The 15794-nt window shown below is 57.6% G+C and overlaps 1 protein-coding gene across 10 annotated transcripts in view; it reads right to left on the bottom strand.

The window, feature by feature from the left end:
* ATP11A (ATPase phospholipid transporting 11A) overlaps nt 1–15794 on the bottom strand; it is a 109375-nt gene that overhangs the window by 43042 nt on the left and 50539 nt on the right. For 6 of the 10 annotated variants that reach the window (XR_002336784.1, XM_021065944.1, XM_021065938.1 and 3 more), the window contains exons 3-8: nt 9096–9185; nt 7602–7682; nt 6259–6366; nt 2458–2586; nt 861–964; nt 403–453 (exon numbers count right to left, since the gene is read on the bottom strand). Coding sequence is in view for 9 of the 10 variants with exons in the window: in XM_021065938.1 (XP_020921597.1) it covers nt 403–453; nt 861–964; nt 2458–2586; nt 6259–6366; nt 7602–7682; nt 9096–9185 (563 nt within the window). In the remaining variant the exon portion in view is untranslated. Of the gene's footprint in view, nt 1–402; nt 454–860; nt 965–2457; nt 2587–6258; nt 6367–7601; nt 7683–9095; nt 9186–10656; nt 10773–11074; nt 15755–15794 lie in introns of those variants that run through there. The other 4 variants (XM_021065940.1, XM_021065945.1, XM_021065942.1 and 1 more) reach the window with 4 other exon arrangements.

The raw sequence follows: 15794 nt of genomic DNA, 5'->3' as shown, positions 1-15794 counted from the left end.
TGGTGCCTGCACTGCAAGGCCAGCCGGTGGACGTGGACCCTGGGAGGCCAAGACCGTGTCCCCAAGACCCCAAGCACAAGCACGTCCACGCAGCCCAACAAAGGCCCTCGAGTCGGAGGCCTTTCACCTCCACGGCCGCAGAGGCTGTGAGCCACGGGGAGCCCTCCTAAGGGGAGCGCCCCCTGCTCTGCCCGCTGGGCGCAGGCCCTCCGCAGACCCGGGCAGGACCATCTCCAGAGTGCCAAGGTGAACCCGGACAGGGACACGAGAGAGGCCAGAAAAGGGAGCGGAACCCGAGCTTCGGTCACGACCTCCACCCTGGACACCGCGCAGGACGGCAACCTCCCACCCGGGCAAGAACCCGCTTTCCTCTCCCGTGTCCAGACCCGCAGGCATCCTCACCTCACCACGGGGTCGTTCAGATCGTTGTAAACGTTTATGCGGCCGACGAACCTGGGAACAGGAGGGGCAGCTTGGGGGGACCCGAGTCCCCGGCTCCGCGCCCCCCCGCCCCCCACCGTGTGCCTTCTCTGGCCGCGCAGGCCTGGGGGCCCGACCCCCTCACTTTCGGGGCTCGTGAGGCCACACCTTAAACCTCTTCCTGACAACCCATTCCTCCAAAGACAGAAATTAATCGTCTTCAGTGAACTTAGTTCCATTACACCTTTTCAGAGAGTCCTCTCACGAGCGGCACGCTGCTCTGTCGCTAGGCTGTGAACACGCGGGACCAAGGTCCCGCCGGTCAGTTCTCTTCCAGCCGCGGTTTCCAGTCTCCTGGCAAACGGCCAGGTGCCAGGCAGGCGGCGGGGGCTCAGGACCACAGGAGAGGGGACGGGGCTGGGGGGCGGGGGTCCGCTTACTTGTAGAGGTCGGGCTGGGGCTGCTCGCACTCGATGGTGGCGTGCAGGCCGTCTATGTCTTGCTCCGAGTGGAAACCCTTTGTGTCTTGAACTGCGTAATGGGTCTGCGGGTTGACAAGACCGTGAACTCGCAAAGCTAGCCTCAGGTGCCCCCAGCGTGGGCAGCCCCGCCATGTACGCTGTTGTGCCTATAAATAAGCCCCTTACAGAGCCTGGGTATCAGGCGAGACAAGACGGACAAGCCAGAGGCTGCAAGCGTGAGGAGGTGACGGCACTCAGGGTCCTGCCGGCATGCCCAGGTCCGCCACGTGCCAGGAAACTCGCCCACCCTCACCCGGCATCCTCCGCCTGACGCGAACACGCCAAGCACTGGACACTGATTCATCCGTCAGTGTGGCTCTCGGTCAGGAAGCAAATTCGGGAGCTAAAATGCTCCTTTGGGGGCTCCCTGGTGGCCTAACAGTTAAGGATCTGGTGGTGTTGCTTCGTGGCTTGGATCCCTGCTGTGGCGCAGGTTCGATTCCTGGCCCAGGCTTTTCCGCAAAGAAAAATATTCCTTTTTTAAAAATCCAATGCCCTGTTGTTTCCTGAGAACGAGGCAAGCCACCCTCGCCCCAGGGCTCCATAACCCGAATGGGCCTCAGGGCCCCCAGAGGCCTCGCAGGCAAAGGCCACCCCCTACCGGGCCGAGTCTGAGGCCAAGGGCTGAGGTGATGCCTCTGAGAGCCCCACAGCTACACCCCTGTGGCTGCTGTGCCTGAGGCGCCCCCCCTACCCCTGGGGCCTAGACAATGATGCCTAGAATTATCCACAAGGGATTGGCGGAGCCTTTCGTGCTTCTCACAGGAAACCCCGCCTTCCCGTCGCAAAAGCTGCCTCTAGGCACAGACAGTGTCCAAGGCCCGTCAGAGCCGCCCTCCACGAGCCAGGCCCTCCACAGAGGCGGGCTCACCCCTAAGCCCCCAGGGAAGCTTCCAGGTTCTTAAAACAATGAAAGCCTTAAAACGAACACTAACTAATGTGTCTCTCCTTTTGTGATGGTTAATTATAGTTTCGCAGCATCAGCTGCTGGTAAAGAATTGTGTACTGAGTGTGAGAAAGTAGCCACGCTTAAGATATTTTAACAAAAAGGTACGCGCTGAAGTAACAGTCAGGCAAAATCTAGACTCACTTTTTACACAGTTCCAGTCTAGTAAAATCACTACTTTTGACTTGTAAAAGGGTAACTTGAAAACTCAAAAAACTAGGAGTTCCTGCTGTGGAGCAGCGGGTTAGGGACCTGGCATATCTGCAGCTGTGGTGCAGGTTGCATCTGTGGCTCGGATTCCTTCCGTAGGCTGTGGAGGTGCAGCCGTAAAAAGAAAAACAAATTCAAACAGTCTATTCCTTACATGCTTAACCTGGCACCGGGCTAAACGGCAGCGCCTCACGCGTCACGCGGAGCGCTGCTGTTAACCCGAGAGGCAGTGGAGGGCCCAGGGGGACAGTGGGAAACGGGAGAAGCAAACCCAGACACCTGGAGCCCCGGGAGCACGGCGGGGGGCGGGAGTGGGGTGCAGGGCGGCCCCGAGGGCCGCGGATGGTGGGCACGTGTCACCTTGTGACTGGATTCTCCATCCAGGCTGGCCGTGGTCACGTGGCAGGTGCCGTCCGCGCGGCTGCTGGACAGGAAGATCAGGTCACAGGGGAAGGTCTCGTCCTCTTTGACCATGACGACGTCGCCAACCTGCAGGACAGACATCGCCGGGAACTGAAACCGGCCTCCTGAGCAGCTCCCGGCCGCCCGCAGCCGCGACCGGCAGCCCGGGGACCTCTGCGCGTCCTCGCAGGAAGGGATGTGGCTGTCGGCGCCCCTCTGAGCAGGGCCGTTTCCCAGGCCTTCGGGCCAGACCCAGGGAAGTCCAGTGAGGTTTTCCCACCAGCCTGGGACCCGCGACACTTCCGAGTGGCCGCGACAGAACGATCCCCGATGAGCCACCAACGAACACCCGTAATGGGACTGCCCTTGATTCGGCCAAGCAGGAGTTCAAGTTTGAGGATTTTCCCCAAGGAAAGCCTCTGAGAAAGGAGGCCCTCTTGTCAGTGTGACACTGGACGGTGTCAGGAAGGTAAACGGCCATCAAACCCCACGAATCAGGTGACGAGCTGGCGGTCGCAATCCTTCCAACAGCTGGACGGTCTTGCTGCTGCTCAAGAGGGGCTCCCAGAACTGGCGCTTTGCCAGGCTTTGTCCCAGGTGGGTCCCTGTCCCCTGGAACTCGGGGGCCCAGCTCACACCCATGTCTGGGGACTTTAAAACCGGAGGCAACACTCCCCAAAGGGACCGATGGGTTGGATCTCTGCACCTCGACGAGCTTATTCTGAACTTTCTGTGGAAAGGCCTGGGCCCTGGCACGACCGGCAGGGCGAGGGAAGGTCGCCGGCCGGGGGGTCCTGCGGCGTGGCGGCTGTGAGGACTCCGAGGTTCCGCGTGCTCCTATAGAGGACTGGCACAGACCATCGCAAGAGAGCAGAGAACCCGGAAACAGACCCCCGGGAAATGCTCAGCTGACTTTGGACAAAGGTGTGAAACCAGCTCAACGCGGGAGGGAGCCTCTGCGGCAGACAAGCTTGGAGGGTGAGAGACGCCGTCACCGAAACGTCACACCTTGTCACCGAAACGTCACACCTCACGTAAGACCTGACACGAAGGGGATCGGGATCTTAAATGCCAAACACAAAACCATGACACTCTCAGGGAAAAAAAATCTTTGGACTGCAGGGCTTGGCAAAAAGTTCTTAACCTTGACACCGACAGCCTCGTCTATAAACAGAAAAATCAGTAAGTGGGACTTCACCCGAATGACATCTTGTGCCTGTGAAACACCGCACTGAAGCACTGCCGACAAAGGACTAGTATCAGAGTACGTGCGCTCTCAACATTCGGCAGGAAAAAACCCTCAATAATCCGAGTAGGAAGTGGGTGAGAGCCACGAAGGGACGTTTCAGGGAAGAGGGCGTCCTGACGGCAGATAAGCGCAAGCTGAGAAGTTCAAAGGCCACTGGGGAAACTCGCATTTAAACCCCACGGCGGAGTCCCCGTCCTGGCTCAGTGGTAACGAACCCGACTGGCATCTATGAGGACGCGGGTTCGATCCCTGGCCTCGCTCCGAGGGTTAAGGATCCAGTGCTGCCCTGAGCTGTGGTGTAGGTGGCAGATGCAGCTCAGATCCCGCGTGGCTGTGGCTGTGGTGTAGGCCGGTGGCTGCAGCTCCAATTCGACCCCTGGCCTGGGAACCTCCATGTGCTTCGGGTGAAAAAAAACACGGAGACGCAGAAGAAGCAGGGACAACCCTGCAGGCCGGCGGGAGCCGAGAAGCGGGGCTCAGACGCGTCGCGGGAGGGAACCCAAAACGGTGCCGACGCTCCGGGAAATGGCCTGGCTGCTCCTTTAACAACTGAAAATGGACTTAGTATATGACCCAGCAGTTGAACCCTTGAGTTTTTATGCCAGAGAAATGAAAACTATATTCATACAAAAACCTACATGAAATTCTTCCCAGCAGCTTTGTTCATAAAAACCCCAAACTGGAAACACCGCGACCTCCTTCACTGCTCCGCCCCACGGGCACTGCACGAACGAAGGCGCCCAGATGCCCAGACCTGGGTTACGGGAATCGGGCTGCACGCAGGAGCCCGTCACTGTACCAGTGCACCCATGGAAGCACGCGTCCTGGAGGCGACCAGTCTCAGGCTCCTTTCCTACCAGCCTCGTGCAGCCTGATCTTTCTTGTCGTCTCACAGAGTCCATTAAAACCCTCTCGGGTAAAACAGGCTGGATACACAGCAGACGTGCAAGATTAATGCGTTAGAACGCAATTTTCCGCTGGTGGGTACTGTTCGTGTCTGCGTTTTTGAAGAGATGCTTATTCAAAGTACAGAAGGCTTCGTAAAGGAAAGACAGTCGAAGTTAAAGGCAACTGGATTTAGAGCCCAGGGTCCACAGGAGCCTGTTTACATGCAGACGAGCCCCCACCGCTGCTCCCACGCTGAGCGGCCCCTCCCAGCACGCCCCCCCACACCCACGACGGCCAGGGACACATGGCCAGTGGGGGCTAATAGCAGGGAGCGCGTTTAAAATGACTGGACCACCTGGGCAGTAATTCATAAAACAGAGAGAATGTGGTTGGAAACCTTTAAAAAAGACTTCCAATATATAACACACAGAACAGGAGTTCCTGTCGTGGCACGGCGGAAACGAATCCGACTAAGGAACCATGAGGTTGAGGTTCGACCCCTGGCCTCGATCAGTGGGTCAGGGATGCGGCATTGCTATGAGCTGTGGTGTAGGTCGCAGACGCGGCTCGGATCTCGCGTGGCTGTGGCTGTGGTGTAGGCCGGTGGCTACAGCTCCGATTCGACCCCTAGCCTGGGAATCTCCATGTGCCACTGGTTCGGCCCTAAAAAGACAAAAGACAGTAAATACACACACACACAAACACGCACGTGCACACACACACACACACACACACACACACATACATAAAACACACGTAACCATCACGAGGCTAACAAAGGTGACCGCATGCTGATGACAGGTGACCAGGAGGGTCCCGGCGTCCTGATCCTGTCCTCCTCCTGAGGCCCCGCTGCCCCCCAGGCTGGCGGCTCCCATGATTTCTGCCAGGAAAGCAACCCAGGGGGACAGTGAGGGGAGGCCAGGCGGGCGGTGCTGGGGACAAGGACCAGCCCGAGGAGGGGGCTGGAGGGGGATGGCCGGGCTCCATCCCCAGGCTCAAAGCTAAACACACTCGAGGACGAACCGTCCAAGCCACACGTACGGTCCGCACACACTCAGGTGCTTCTGAACAGCCAGGCATGAAAGCAAAATCCACTAAAATCACCAAGACACAATTTAAATATAATGATATGTTGCCACACCAATCATCCACTGAAAAAATGAAACTGACATGCAGCTTTCAGAGAGGTTTCTGTCCCAACGTTCACCCGGTTCCAACTAGCGGAGTGAATCATTCTAACGTGATTGTGCCTTCTCGTAAAACAACTTTTCTGCCGGTGTTTAGAGCGTGGCCTGCCTGCACTGGCTCCGATGGCCTCGCGGGCTTCAGACAGCGGCCCCAGCAGGAGGCCGTGTGTGAGGGGCAGGAGGACACGGCAAGGCTCTGGTGGCTGTGACCCTAAACCTGCTCTAAAAACAAAGTCGATTCAAGGCTGCCAGTTAAAGCACAGGAACAGCAAGTTAAAAAAAGAATATGCAGAAGTACTGGGGACGAGGATGGGGCCACAGCCAGCAGACAAAACAACTTCAACCACGTCGCCCGGCGCATAGAACTGGTGTCCTTCTTCCACTGCTGCTGGCTCCAGGCCGGCCGGGGTCACGGCCCAGGGTCTGACTCACCCTCAGCTTCCGGCTCTGCTTCCGCACCAGCTTGCCGTGCTGGATGAAGTGGACGGGGCACTGGTTCATGGCGCTGTCGGCCTTGTGGCGCAGCCAGTCCTCGTAACCCTGAGGGCAGGAGGGACTCCCGTGAGCCCGGGAGCCGGCGGCGCCCTGCTGTTGGCTCAGGTGCAGCCTCCGGCCGGGTCCCCACTCCCGCCGCGGCCGCTCTCAAAACCAGTCACCTCTGGTGCGACTCTCCTCTCACCCGATGCCCTCCCGGGGGCAGGTCCTGGCACGTCCCTCACATGGCCCCCAGCCAACCCATTCTCCAGGTCCCGGCCGTCGTGCAGGTCACGGCCTGTGCCCTCTGTGAGGCCGGCCTCCCCATGTCCTCCACCCGGGGCGGAGAGGACCAGCCGGGAGCCTGTGCCACCGCATCGGACAGCGGGTTTCCCGGACTCTCCCACCGGGGAGCGCGTGGAAGGCCAGGCTCAGTGGCTGCGGTGACCGTGCCAGGCTGCTCACCGCCAGGGCTGTGCCTGGGCTCCCCAGGGGGCCAGAACCTGCTCGGAGGTCTCGGGGGTGCTGAGCGCTTGCCGGGAAAGGCAGAGGGGACGACATGGGACACCGAGGCGGCAGGGCGGCCGCGGTGGGGCGCGGGGTGCAGGGGAGCTGGCCAGGCGCTGGCTCCTGGAGGGGGCTGTCTACGCTGAGGGCCGAGGGGAGAAGGGCCAAGTGCAGGCGTGTGAGTTGGAGGGAGGAGGACGGAGGGGAGGCGGCGGGGGCAGCATCTTCAAGGACAAACCTCGAAACCCAGCCCGACACAAGGGATCACAGGCGCAGGCGTCCGTGGACGTGAAACAACCAGAAAAGGCCAACGACAGCAAGTGAAAGTAGCCTGGTGGCTGCCAGGGGCCGAGGAGGGCAGGGAGGGGCGCTCACGGGTTTGGGGTTTCTTTCTGGGGGAGGGGAGTTTTCTGTAACTGAATAGAGGTGACGGCTGAAGGGGTCCTAGGAGTAACAGACGGCTGTGCTTCCGTGGTCACGGCCTTCAGGACTCAAGGAACCGCCCACGACCCACCCCAAACCCCGTCCCAGACCCTCGCAGGGGCAGGGCCTGGGGTTCAAGCAGCCGGGACACAGCGAGTGAGGCAACCCACCCGTCAGGGGCCGCCTCCCGCGGACCCAACGTGAGGGCGACAGCTTCCTCCTCGAGCTCTCGGGGTCCACACTAGCCCACGCTGGACAGGCTCTCTGATTGGAACGCCAGTTTTAATTAATCTAAACAGACGCAGGAGGGGTTTCCAGAAGCCGCCTCAATTCCCTGTGACGGAGCTGAAAGGAACCGGCGACGCGCTCACCTGTTTGATGGCCGTGACAGTGATGACGAAGAACAGGGGGAGGCCGCTCGTCACGGGGCTCGTGGGCGTGTCGATGATGAGCTGCGCGGAGGGAGCGGCTGAGTCAGTTTCAAGGGCGCTTCCAGGGCTGCCCGGCCTCCCAGCGCGGCCTCGACTCCCCTTAAATCGCTCGACGGTTGCCCACTTCACCCCGAAAGCAGCGGTCAATCAGGCAAGAAGCAAGCCTCTCATCTTCCCACAAAACTGAGGACGGGCCCCCAACGAGGGGGCTGCTTAAGGAAACCTCTTCGGGTGGCAGAGCCCCGGGCTGACCCTGGTGACGCTGCGTTTCCGTTACCTCCCCGGCTGCCGGGTGACTGTATTTGGACGAATCACTGCTGGGGGAATTTTAAGAGCCCTTCAACTGTATTTTCTGTGTGTGTGAGTCTTTTTTTTTTTTTGCCTTTTCTAGGGCCACAGCTGTGGCATATGGGGGTTCCCAGGCTAGGGATCCAATCGGCTATAGCTATAGCTGCTGGCCTACGCCACAGCCACAGCAATGCAGGGCCCGAGCCTCATCTTCGACCTACACGACAGCTCATGGCAATGCCGGATCCTTCACCCACTGAGCAAGGCCAGGGATCGAACCCGCAACCTCATGGTTGGATTCATTAACCGCTGTGCCACAATGGGAGCTCCCAATTGTAAGTTTTAATGACTGAGACAAATTACCCTGCTGCTCTTTTTTATTCGGCTGTGCCCCAGGCCCTCGGGCCAGAGACTCTGAGTCCTCAACCACTGAATTAACCCCTAGGTCACCAGGGGACTCTCAAAGCTGCTGCTTTTTTTTCCTTTTTGCCTTTTTTCTAGGGTCACACCCATGGCACATGGAGGTCCCCAGGCTAGGGGTGGAATTAGAGCTATAGCCACGGGCCTACGCCACAGCCACTGCCACATGGGATCTGAGCCGCATCTGCAACCTACACCACAGCTCACGGCAACGTCTGATCCTTAACCCACAGAGCAAGGCCAGGGATCAAACCCGCAACCTCATGGTTCCTAGTCGGATTCGTTAACCACTGAGCCACAGCAGAACTCCAAAGCTGCTGCTCTTAAAACGCATGTGACCTGTTTCCCTAACTCGTGCCGCGCTGCAGTTTTCACGCTGTCTTTGCTCTTTTTTCTCTAAGTGCTTTCTGAGGAGCACCCAGGCGAGCTTAGGAAGAGGGCAGGCAGGGGTACGGGTGAGAGGCCGGGGCGGCTGGTGAATTGCCCTAGAGATGGGGAAGCTGCCAGCCTCCCGTCGGTACTGGAGGACAAGGACAGAAGGGGCCAGAGCAGCTGGTGGCAGAGTGCCCACGCCCGGGTTTTAGTGACCAGGTCTCTGAACCAGGACGCTGGTTCCTGAAGAAAGGGAAAGGCGCCAGGTCCTCGTCCTTTTCGTCCTTTTCAGCAAACCAGCCCGTCCCCGGCATTCCTGACCGGTCACCTCAGGCGACAGGTGACACGCCTTACCTGGACCAGGAATATGATGAGGAAGTAAAAGTTGGCTATTCTTCTGAACTGTTCAAACAGGTTCTTGGGTATGAAGTTCCAGAACGTGTACTGTGCACAGAAGAGAGAAAGGGTCACTTTGATGGCACCTTCCCTGTCCCTCTGCCACGCAGCCCGCACGCCAACGCACAGGAGGCCTAGTTTCAGATACTCAACAAGTCCAACAAGTGCGTTCGTAGGCATCAATTTTGTTGACCGTAAAAACAAGCTGCTAACACAATTCCTGCTCCGAAAGTAGTAAATGCAAGTGGTCTGGTTCCAGGTGATTCGGGGTCATGCAAAGTAGCTTAAGAATAGTTTTATTATTTTCCTTCTTCCTTTTTTTTTTTTTTTAGGGCTGCACCTGCGACAATTGGGGGTTCCCAGGATAGGGGTCGAATCCGAGCTATAGCTGCCAGCCTACACCACAGCCACAGCCACAGCCACAGCCACGCAGGATCCGAGCCGCATCTACAACCTACTTCAGAGCTCACAGAAATGCCAGATCCTTAACCCACTGAGTGCGGCCAGGGATCGAACCTGCGTCCTCATAGATACTAGTCAGGTTTGTTACTGCTGAGCCACGACGGGAACTCCTTGTCCTTTTTTTTTTTTTTGCCACACCCACAGCATATGGAAATTTCTAGGCCATGTACTGAATCTGAGTTGGAGTTGTGACCTATGCCACAGCAACGCCAGATCCTTGACCCACTGGGCAGGGCCGGGGATCGAACTGGTGCCTCCACAGAGACAAGCCAGATCACCACCCCACTGCGCCACAGTGGGAACTACCAAGAATGGTTTTATTATTAAAACGTCTCTCATAAAATATAAACATCTGATTGTTAACTCCAAACACATGGGGTCAGCAGGTTTTTTTGACTGAAAAAAAAAAAGGTTTTTTTTTTTGTCTTTTTAGGGCCGCGCCGACAGCACATGGAAGTTCCCAGGCCAGGGGTGGCAGGGGAACTTCAGCCGACAGTCTACACCCCAGCCACAGCAACACCAGATCCAAGCTGCATCTGCCACCTACACCACAGCTCACGGCAACGCTGGATCCTTAACCCACGGAGTGAGGCCAGGGATCGAACCCGCGTCCTCATGGATGTCAGTCAGATTTGCCTCCGCTGAGCCGGGACAGGAACTCCCTTGACTGAAATGTCTGGTGAGCTCCTTTCTGGCACAGTGTGCTTGGCAGGTGACGGAACGTAGGACAGAAGTCATTGCTTTTCGGTGAGGGTGGCCCAGCTTGGCGACACGGGGCTGTCCTGGGCCTGCCCTCGCCCCTCCTAGAGGGCTGCGGGGGGTGCGGAGGGGGCGGGGGGCTGGTGGGGTCCCTTTCTGGCCAAGCCTCTCGTCTCTGCCTCAGGCAGAGACGTCCCTAGCCTGTGGTGAACACAAGGCCCCAGATGTCACTAACCGACACCAAACATGGAGCTTGGGCCTCGATCTGAAAACTCCACTTGAGTTTTGCCTTTAGCGACAATCGTGCACCGAGGAGGGAGACCCGGCCCCGCCCGCCACCCTCTGCCTCTGGACCCACGAGCATGTTGGTGGGTTCTGCCGGGGATGGAGCTGGCACCTCCGATGGGGACGCTGGTTACCAAACGCTCATCCTCAGCCGCCTTGGGCGCCAGGGTCTCCAGCACAACTTCTTGAAACCGGGCTTGTGTTTCTAGTTCGGATCCCGGCTGTGCGTCGCTGGCGCAGAGGAACCCGACGGACTTTCGCAAGCTGCAGTCTCCCTGTGACGGCGAGTACATCCCGGGAGGCTCTACAGAGGCCATCACGGCCCTTGCAGACAGAGAGAGTCTATTACCTCCTTCCCACTCGGTTGATCTCCGCCGTCCTCCCTGCTCTCTGAGCATCAGCCAGGACTTCCAGTGAGGTGCTGAGCAAGAACGCTGACAAGGGCCTCTGTCCTGCTCTCAGGATTTGCGCGGAAGCAACGAGTTTCTCACCCTAAAGAACGGTCCTGCTGCGGTTCCTCTGTTCGGTGGACGTCCTTTCCCAAGCCGCGAACATTTTCCTCTGTTCCGAGGGTTTCTACCACGAACAGGTGTGTTGGATTTTGTTGAATGCATCCCAGGCTGTCATCTCTTGAGTACAACCAGATGGAGGAGCAAAAGCAGGTGTTCGGGACAGAAATGGAGCCGCAGGAGTTGAGACAGCTCCGTCTTCTCGATCCACTTCTCAACCAGAAACACACACAAAACCAAACCTCAACCCTGATGGCTTGTAGAGTCAACAGCAGAGGCACTTTCTTCCCTAAAACAAATATCTCCAAGAACCCATGATCCAAATTCTTAATTTGCTCTCTGGCCTCCGGACATCTGGCTACTCCATGGACTTCTCAAAATATTTACTCTTTATTACACCACAAAAAACACAGACTTTGGAGTCAGATTCCGTAAGAAACCCTGGTCCTGACACGGAAAAATCGGGTCAGGCTGAGGAAGTTCTTTCATGTTGAGTTCTGTGTCATCCATGAGTATAAGAATGGGGGGGGTTCAAGATGGAGCCTCGAAAATGGCAGAGACGCTGCAATTCTGCACCTTGAGAAAAGTCGCATTAACGGAAAAAGTTCCCACGTAAAATCCCACCTTCCGTCTGTTAAAATATTTATAGATGCAAATCACACACTGTTTGGGATTTGCTTCAAAATGAACTTTTGGGAGAAAACAGAGGCACAGAGGAAACGCGCCCGGCCACCTGCGGCTGACGGCGGACAGCGGGCGCCAAGCGCATGGCGATCTGTCACCCTCGTCTCCCTGCTTGCCTGTGTGCTTGAAGGTCTCCACGCGAGAAAAGCCTCATTTATTTATGACAGCACGTCATCTACAGTCCTGGCAAACTGCAGGCCCGGCGTGACGAACCCTAGCACGCTACGTGGAAACCTAGGCTTATTCGATTTTAATGCTACGAGTCAGGACTCCCTTTCAGTTCCCAGAGCCCAGTCCACCAGGGAACCAACTCGGATGTGGGATTTAGAACCACTCAAATGATGCCTTTACTCTGGTCAGTCACAGACAGCCCGTGCCGCCGCTCGGAGAGGGTGCTCTGTAAACCCGTGTTTTCCAGAAGAAGCGAGTGTAACAAGTCATTGCTGCTGATTTTTAGTAATTTAGCCAAAAGGTGGGTTAGTGATCCCTCATGATGTTTGGTAAGAAAAGCAAACACCCAGCGAGACAGTGTAAACATCCATGGCTACGCCGATGTATCCGTATGGCACGGATGGCAGAAAATGAGCATTTTATTACCCGCATGAGAGCTGGCAAACCATCGGCGTGGCCACCTGCACACTTTTGATCGCTGTTACACTGCAATGACCTAACTCTTTCCCTAGACCCTTGGGCCACAAAACAATGCAGTATTTGTATTGGGACACACAATACAACCGCCTGAGCGGCATCGTGCTGAAGCTCCGCCTTCCGCCGTGACACGATCAGTTGCACGGAGTTTTTCCTGGGATCCCCTGGTGGAGCCACAAGCACGGGGGTGCTTTTCTTCCGACCAGGGAGCTGAGCGCGTCTTTCGCATCAGACGACTAGAGAAAGGCCGAGGCCCACCAGACAGCGACCGGCCTCGTGCCTCACCTCAGAAGACTTGGCGCCCACAGGGTGCATGTGCCCGAGCTGCTTTTGACCACTGTGCCCTCTGTGTGCACCACCTCGGCTTCTGTCCAGGCTGGCAGTGCACCTGGTCAGGTTGTCAGGCCTGGACAACCTCCAGTCATGCAGGGACAAGACCCAGAACAGCCCGGATGCCACGGCTGCGCAGGCCCAGAGTCTAAAATGAGAGCATCTGGAACCGCCTGCAGCCCAGGTGCTTTCATCCAGGGAGGGGGCGCGGCCCCGGTGTCCCCATGTGGCCCCGACAGCACCCTGGGGGCAGCAACCCACGCCCTCAACTCCCTTTCACAACCAGGAGATGGGCTGTGAAAAGCAGGAAAATTTGCAAAAAAGTTCTGGATCCACCGAGGCTGGGAAATGATGCGAGTTACGATGGGGACGGGGGGGCGGCGTGCGTCCGCAGCGGGGTCACGGGCCGAGGGTGCTCCCACATCTTGTTCTGGGGCTTGGCTTCCTCACGCGTGGGCCTCGGGGTTGATTATCAGAGCCGAAGGGACACGGCCGGTGCAGAGGTCATTACGGCACCACCACCCTAACTTGCGCCTCTGCCAAGAGGCACAAGGATTCCGCTTTGAGAGATGTTTAATTCCGCAGCGTCCTGAGGGCAGAGCTGCGAGCCACGTGGATTTTGTCCCAAACACCGTTTTGTGAGGATGAAGCCCCGCTGTTCTCTGTGTCCAGGACCTGGCGCCTGGCAGGCTCAAGCGGGCCCTGGGCAGGGGCTCGGCCAGAGTCAGGAGCACAGGAAGGGGGTCCCGCTGGGGTCTTGTTTTTCCTTCTTCTACCAGGTTCTGCCCAGTGTGTTTCCCCAAAAAGGAAATGGAAGGTGGATCCATCACCGATGACCAGCGACAGCACAGCTATGGATCCGGCCAGGGGTTTGGCTCCATTAGCGGCATTTTCACCCCTCGTGAAAGATAAATGCTTTCCAAGCTTCGGCTTTGGTAAAAGGGAACTTCCTGAGCGCGGGCTTCTGTGCACTTGAGAAGCCCGGCAAGTCTCCTCTTAAGGCAGAAATGAATGTCTTCTTCCCAAGAAAACACAGATCCATCACGGCCAACATACTCTCCTGGCCTGTTCGTAAACTGGTTTCACAAATGGAAGCGCCTTTGCCACACATCCCGAGCTGCTGTTGGATGAAAGCGACCCTGTGTCTAGATCTCCCTGCCAGCTGGTCTCCATCGGCGGCCCGTCCCCTGACTGCCCGCTGGACAGGCCCCGGTCTGCGGGCCTCTGTCGTGACATGGATCAGCCACAGCGGTTGCGCTGTCCGTGACTGGGCCGTGACATTACACACCAGCATCTACACACCTGGACCTGACTTCAAGTCTCCTGGAAGGATGCTGACTTCGTTCTGTCAGTTCCTGCTCCACAGCTTCCAGGAGAAGCGACGGTTTCGAGAGGGCGCCCAGGAGCCTGCACCTGTTTCACAACCTATCCCAACCCCCCACCCCGGGCGGGGTCTCCTCTCTCGGGACCCGAGGGGGCTCGGGACATGAGAAGCCACCACAGACCAGGAAGGCTCTCCTGACAAAGGAGAGGACAGCGACGATGTGGGGCCAGGAGGTGACACAAGGCACCTCGGTGTCTGGCTGCTCCCTGATGTCAGGAATGTTTGAAAGGAGAGTAATGGAAATGATACATTGGCTCAAAACTTGAATCAGACAGCAGGGCTCAGAAGTGGGTTCGGAGTCACTGCTCCTGGCCACCGCCCCCCAAACACGGATGGGGCTTTAACATCCAGTGTCCTGCAGCTCCGGGCGTCTCCAGACAACGTTAAGAAGGGCTTTGTGGCTCCAACCCACAGGCTCTCCGGGCTTCAGAACTGCACTCCCTGCAGCCTGCGCAGAACCTGCCATGTCACCGGGAGGAAGCGGGGCTGGGACATCAGGGCTCCCCCTGGAGGAGGATCCAGCTGTGGGGGACGGGACTCCGAGGCTGGGGTGCCTTTGACAAACGTCCTGCCCGGATGAGACACGAGGCAGCGCGTCCCCACGAGTTCACACGTGCACGTCTGAACGACTTCCAGCACTTCCCGTTTCCTGAAGCCCCTGCTCTGCACGGGAGTGTATCTTTCAAGATGCGTGGAGATTCTGTTCTGGGGCCACACGCACACAGACCTCATCTTTGGCAAGCCCTGCTTGAGACCATCGCATTTCCTCTTTTTTTTTTTTTCTTTTTGTCTTTTTAGGCTGCACCTGCGGCGTGTGGAGGTTCCCAAGCTAGAGGTCGAATCAGAGCTGCAGCCGCCAGCCTACACCACAACCACAGCCACAGCAACGTGGGATCGGAGCCACATCTGTGACCTGCACCACAGCTCACAGCAACGCCGGATCCTAAATCCACCGCGCGAGGCCACATCCTCGTGGACATTAGTCAGGTTCATTAACCACTGAGCCATGATGGGAACTCTGAGACTGTCACATTTCGGAATGTCACCACTGGAAAGCCTATTCTGGGTGTGGAATCCTATTTATTCCCCCTTTCACTGTCATGTCTGGGCAACCGTGGACTACGTTTGGCCGTAATTTTTTTTACGAGCAAGTTACTCACCCGTGTTGTGTTTCTGGGGATTAAAGTTACTGTTATTATTCTACGCTGCGATTTTAGATACAGTAATTCCACTCAGAAAACTGCCTTTGGAAACCCCTTTCCTGTTGTCAAGTCCTGTTAACCAGCACGGGACAGTCTGACAGCCAGGAAAGCAGCGCCCAGGTGGCCCGCACGCATGTGGGGGCTCTGCACACGCTGCGCCAACAGGAAGGTCTGTGACACAGGCCTCGGCGGCCAGGACACCCAGGCGGGTGCAGTGTCCTCACGACCTGCAAAGCCACCACTTACGTTCCCTCCAGAATCAGCACCTACATCCTCGAGCCCCACCTCCGGGTCACTAAGGTGTGAGGACACCCCGCCCCCGCCCCGGCAACGAGAGGGCCGCACTCAGTGGGCTCCATCACAAGGTGGTGGCACCTGTGTCCTCCGCTTTGCAGAGGAGAAAACGCTGGCCTGGGGTAGTGACGGGCCCGTGGCCAGACGGCGAAGGGTGGCA

This window comes from Sus scrofa, chromosome 11 (assembly GCF_000003025.6).
Source record: "Sus scrofa isolate TJ Tabasco breed Duroc chromosome 11, Sscrofa11.1, whole genome shotgun sequence".
NCBI classification, from domain to species: Eukaryota; Metazoa; Chordata; class Mammalia; order Artiodactyla; family Suidae; genus Sus; species Sus scrofa.
The sequence above is the reverse complement of the archived record's forward strand: the minus strand, read 5'-3'. Positions and strand labels throughout refer to the sequence as shown.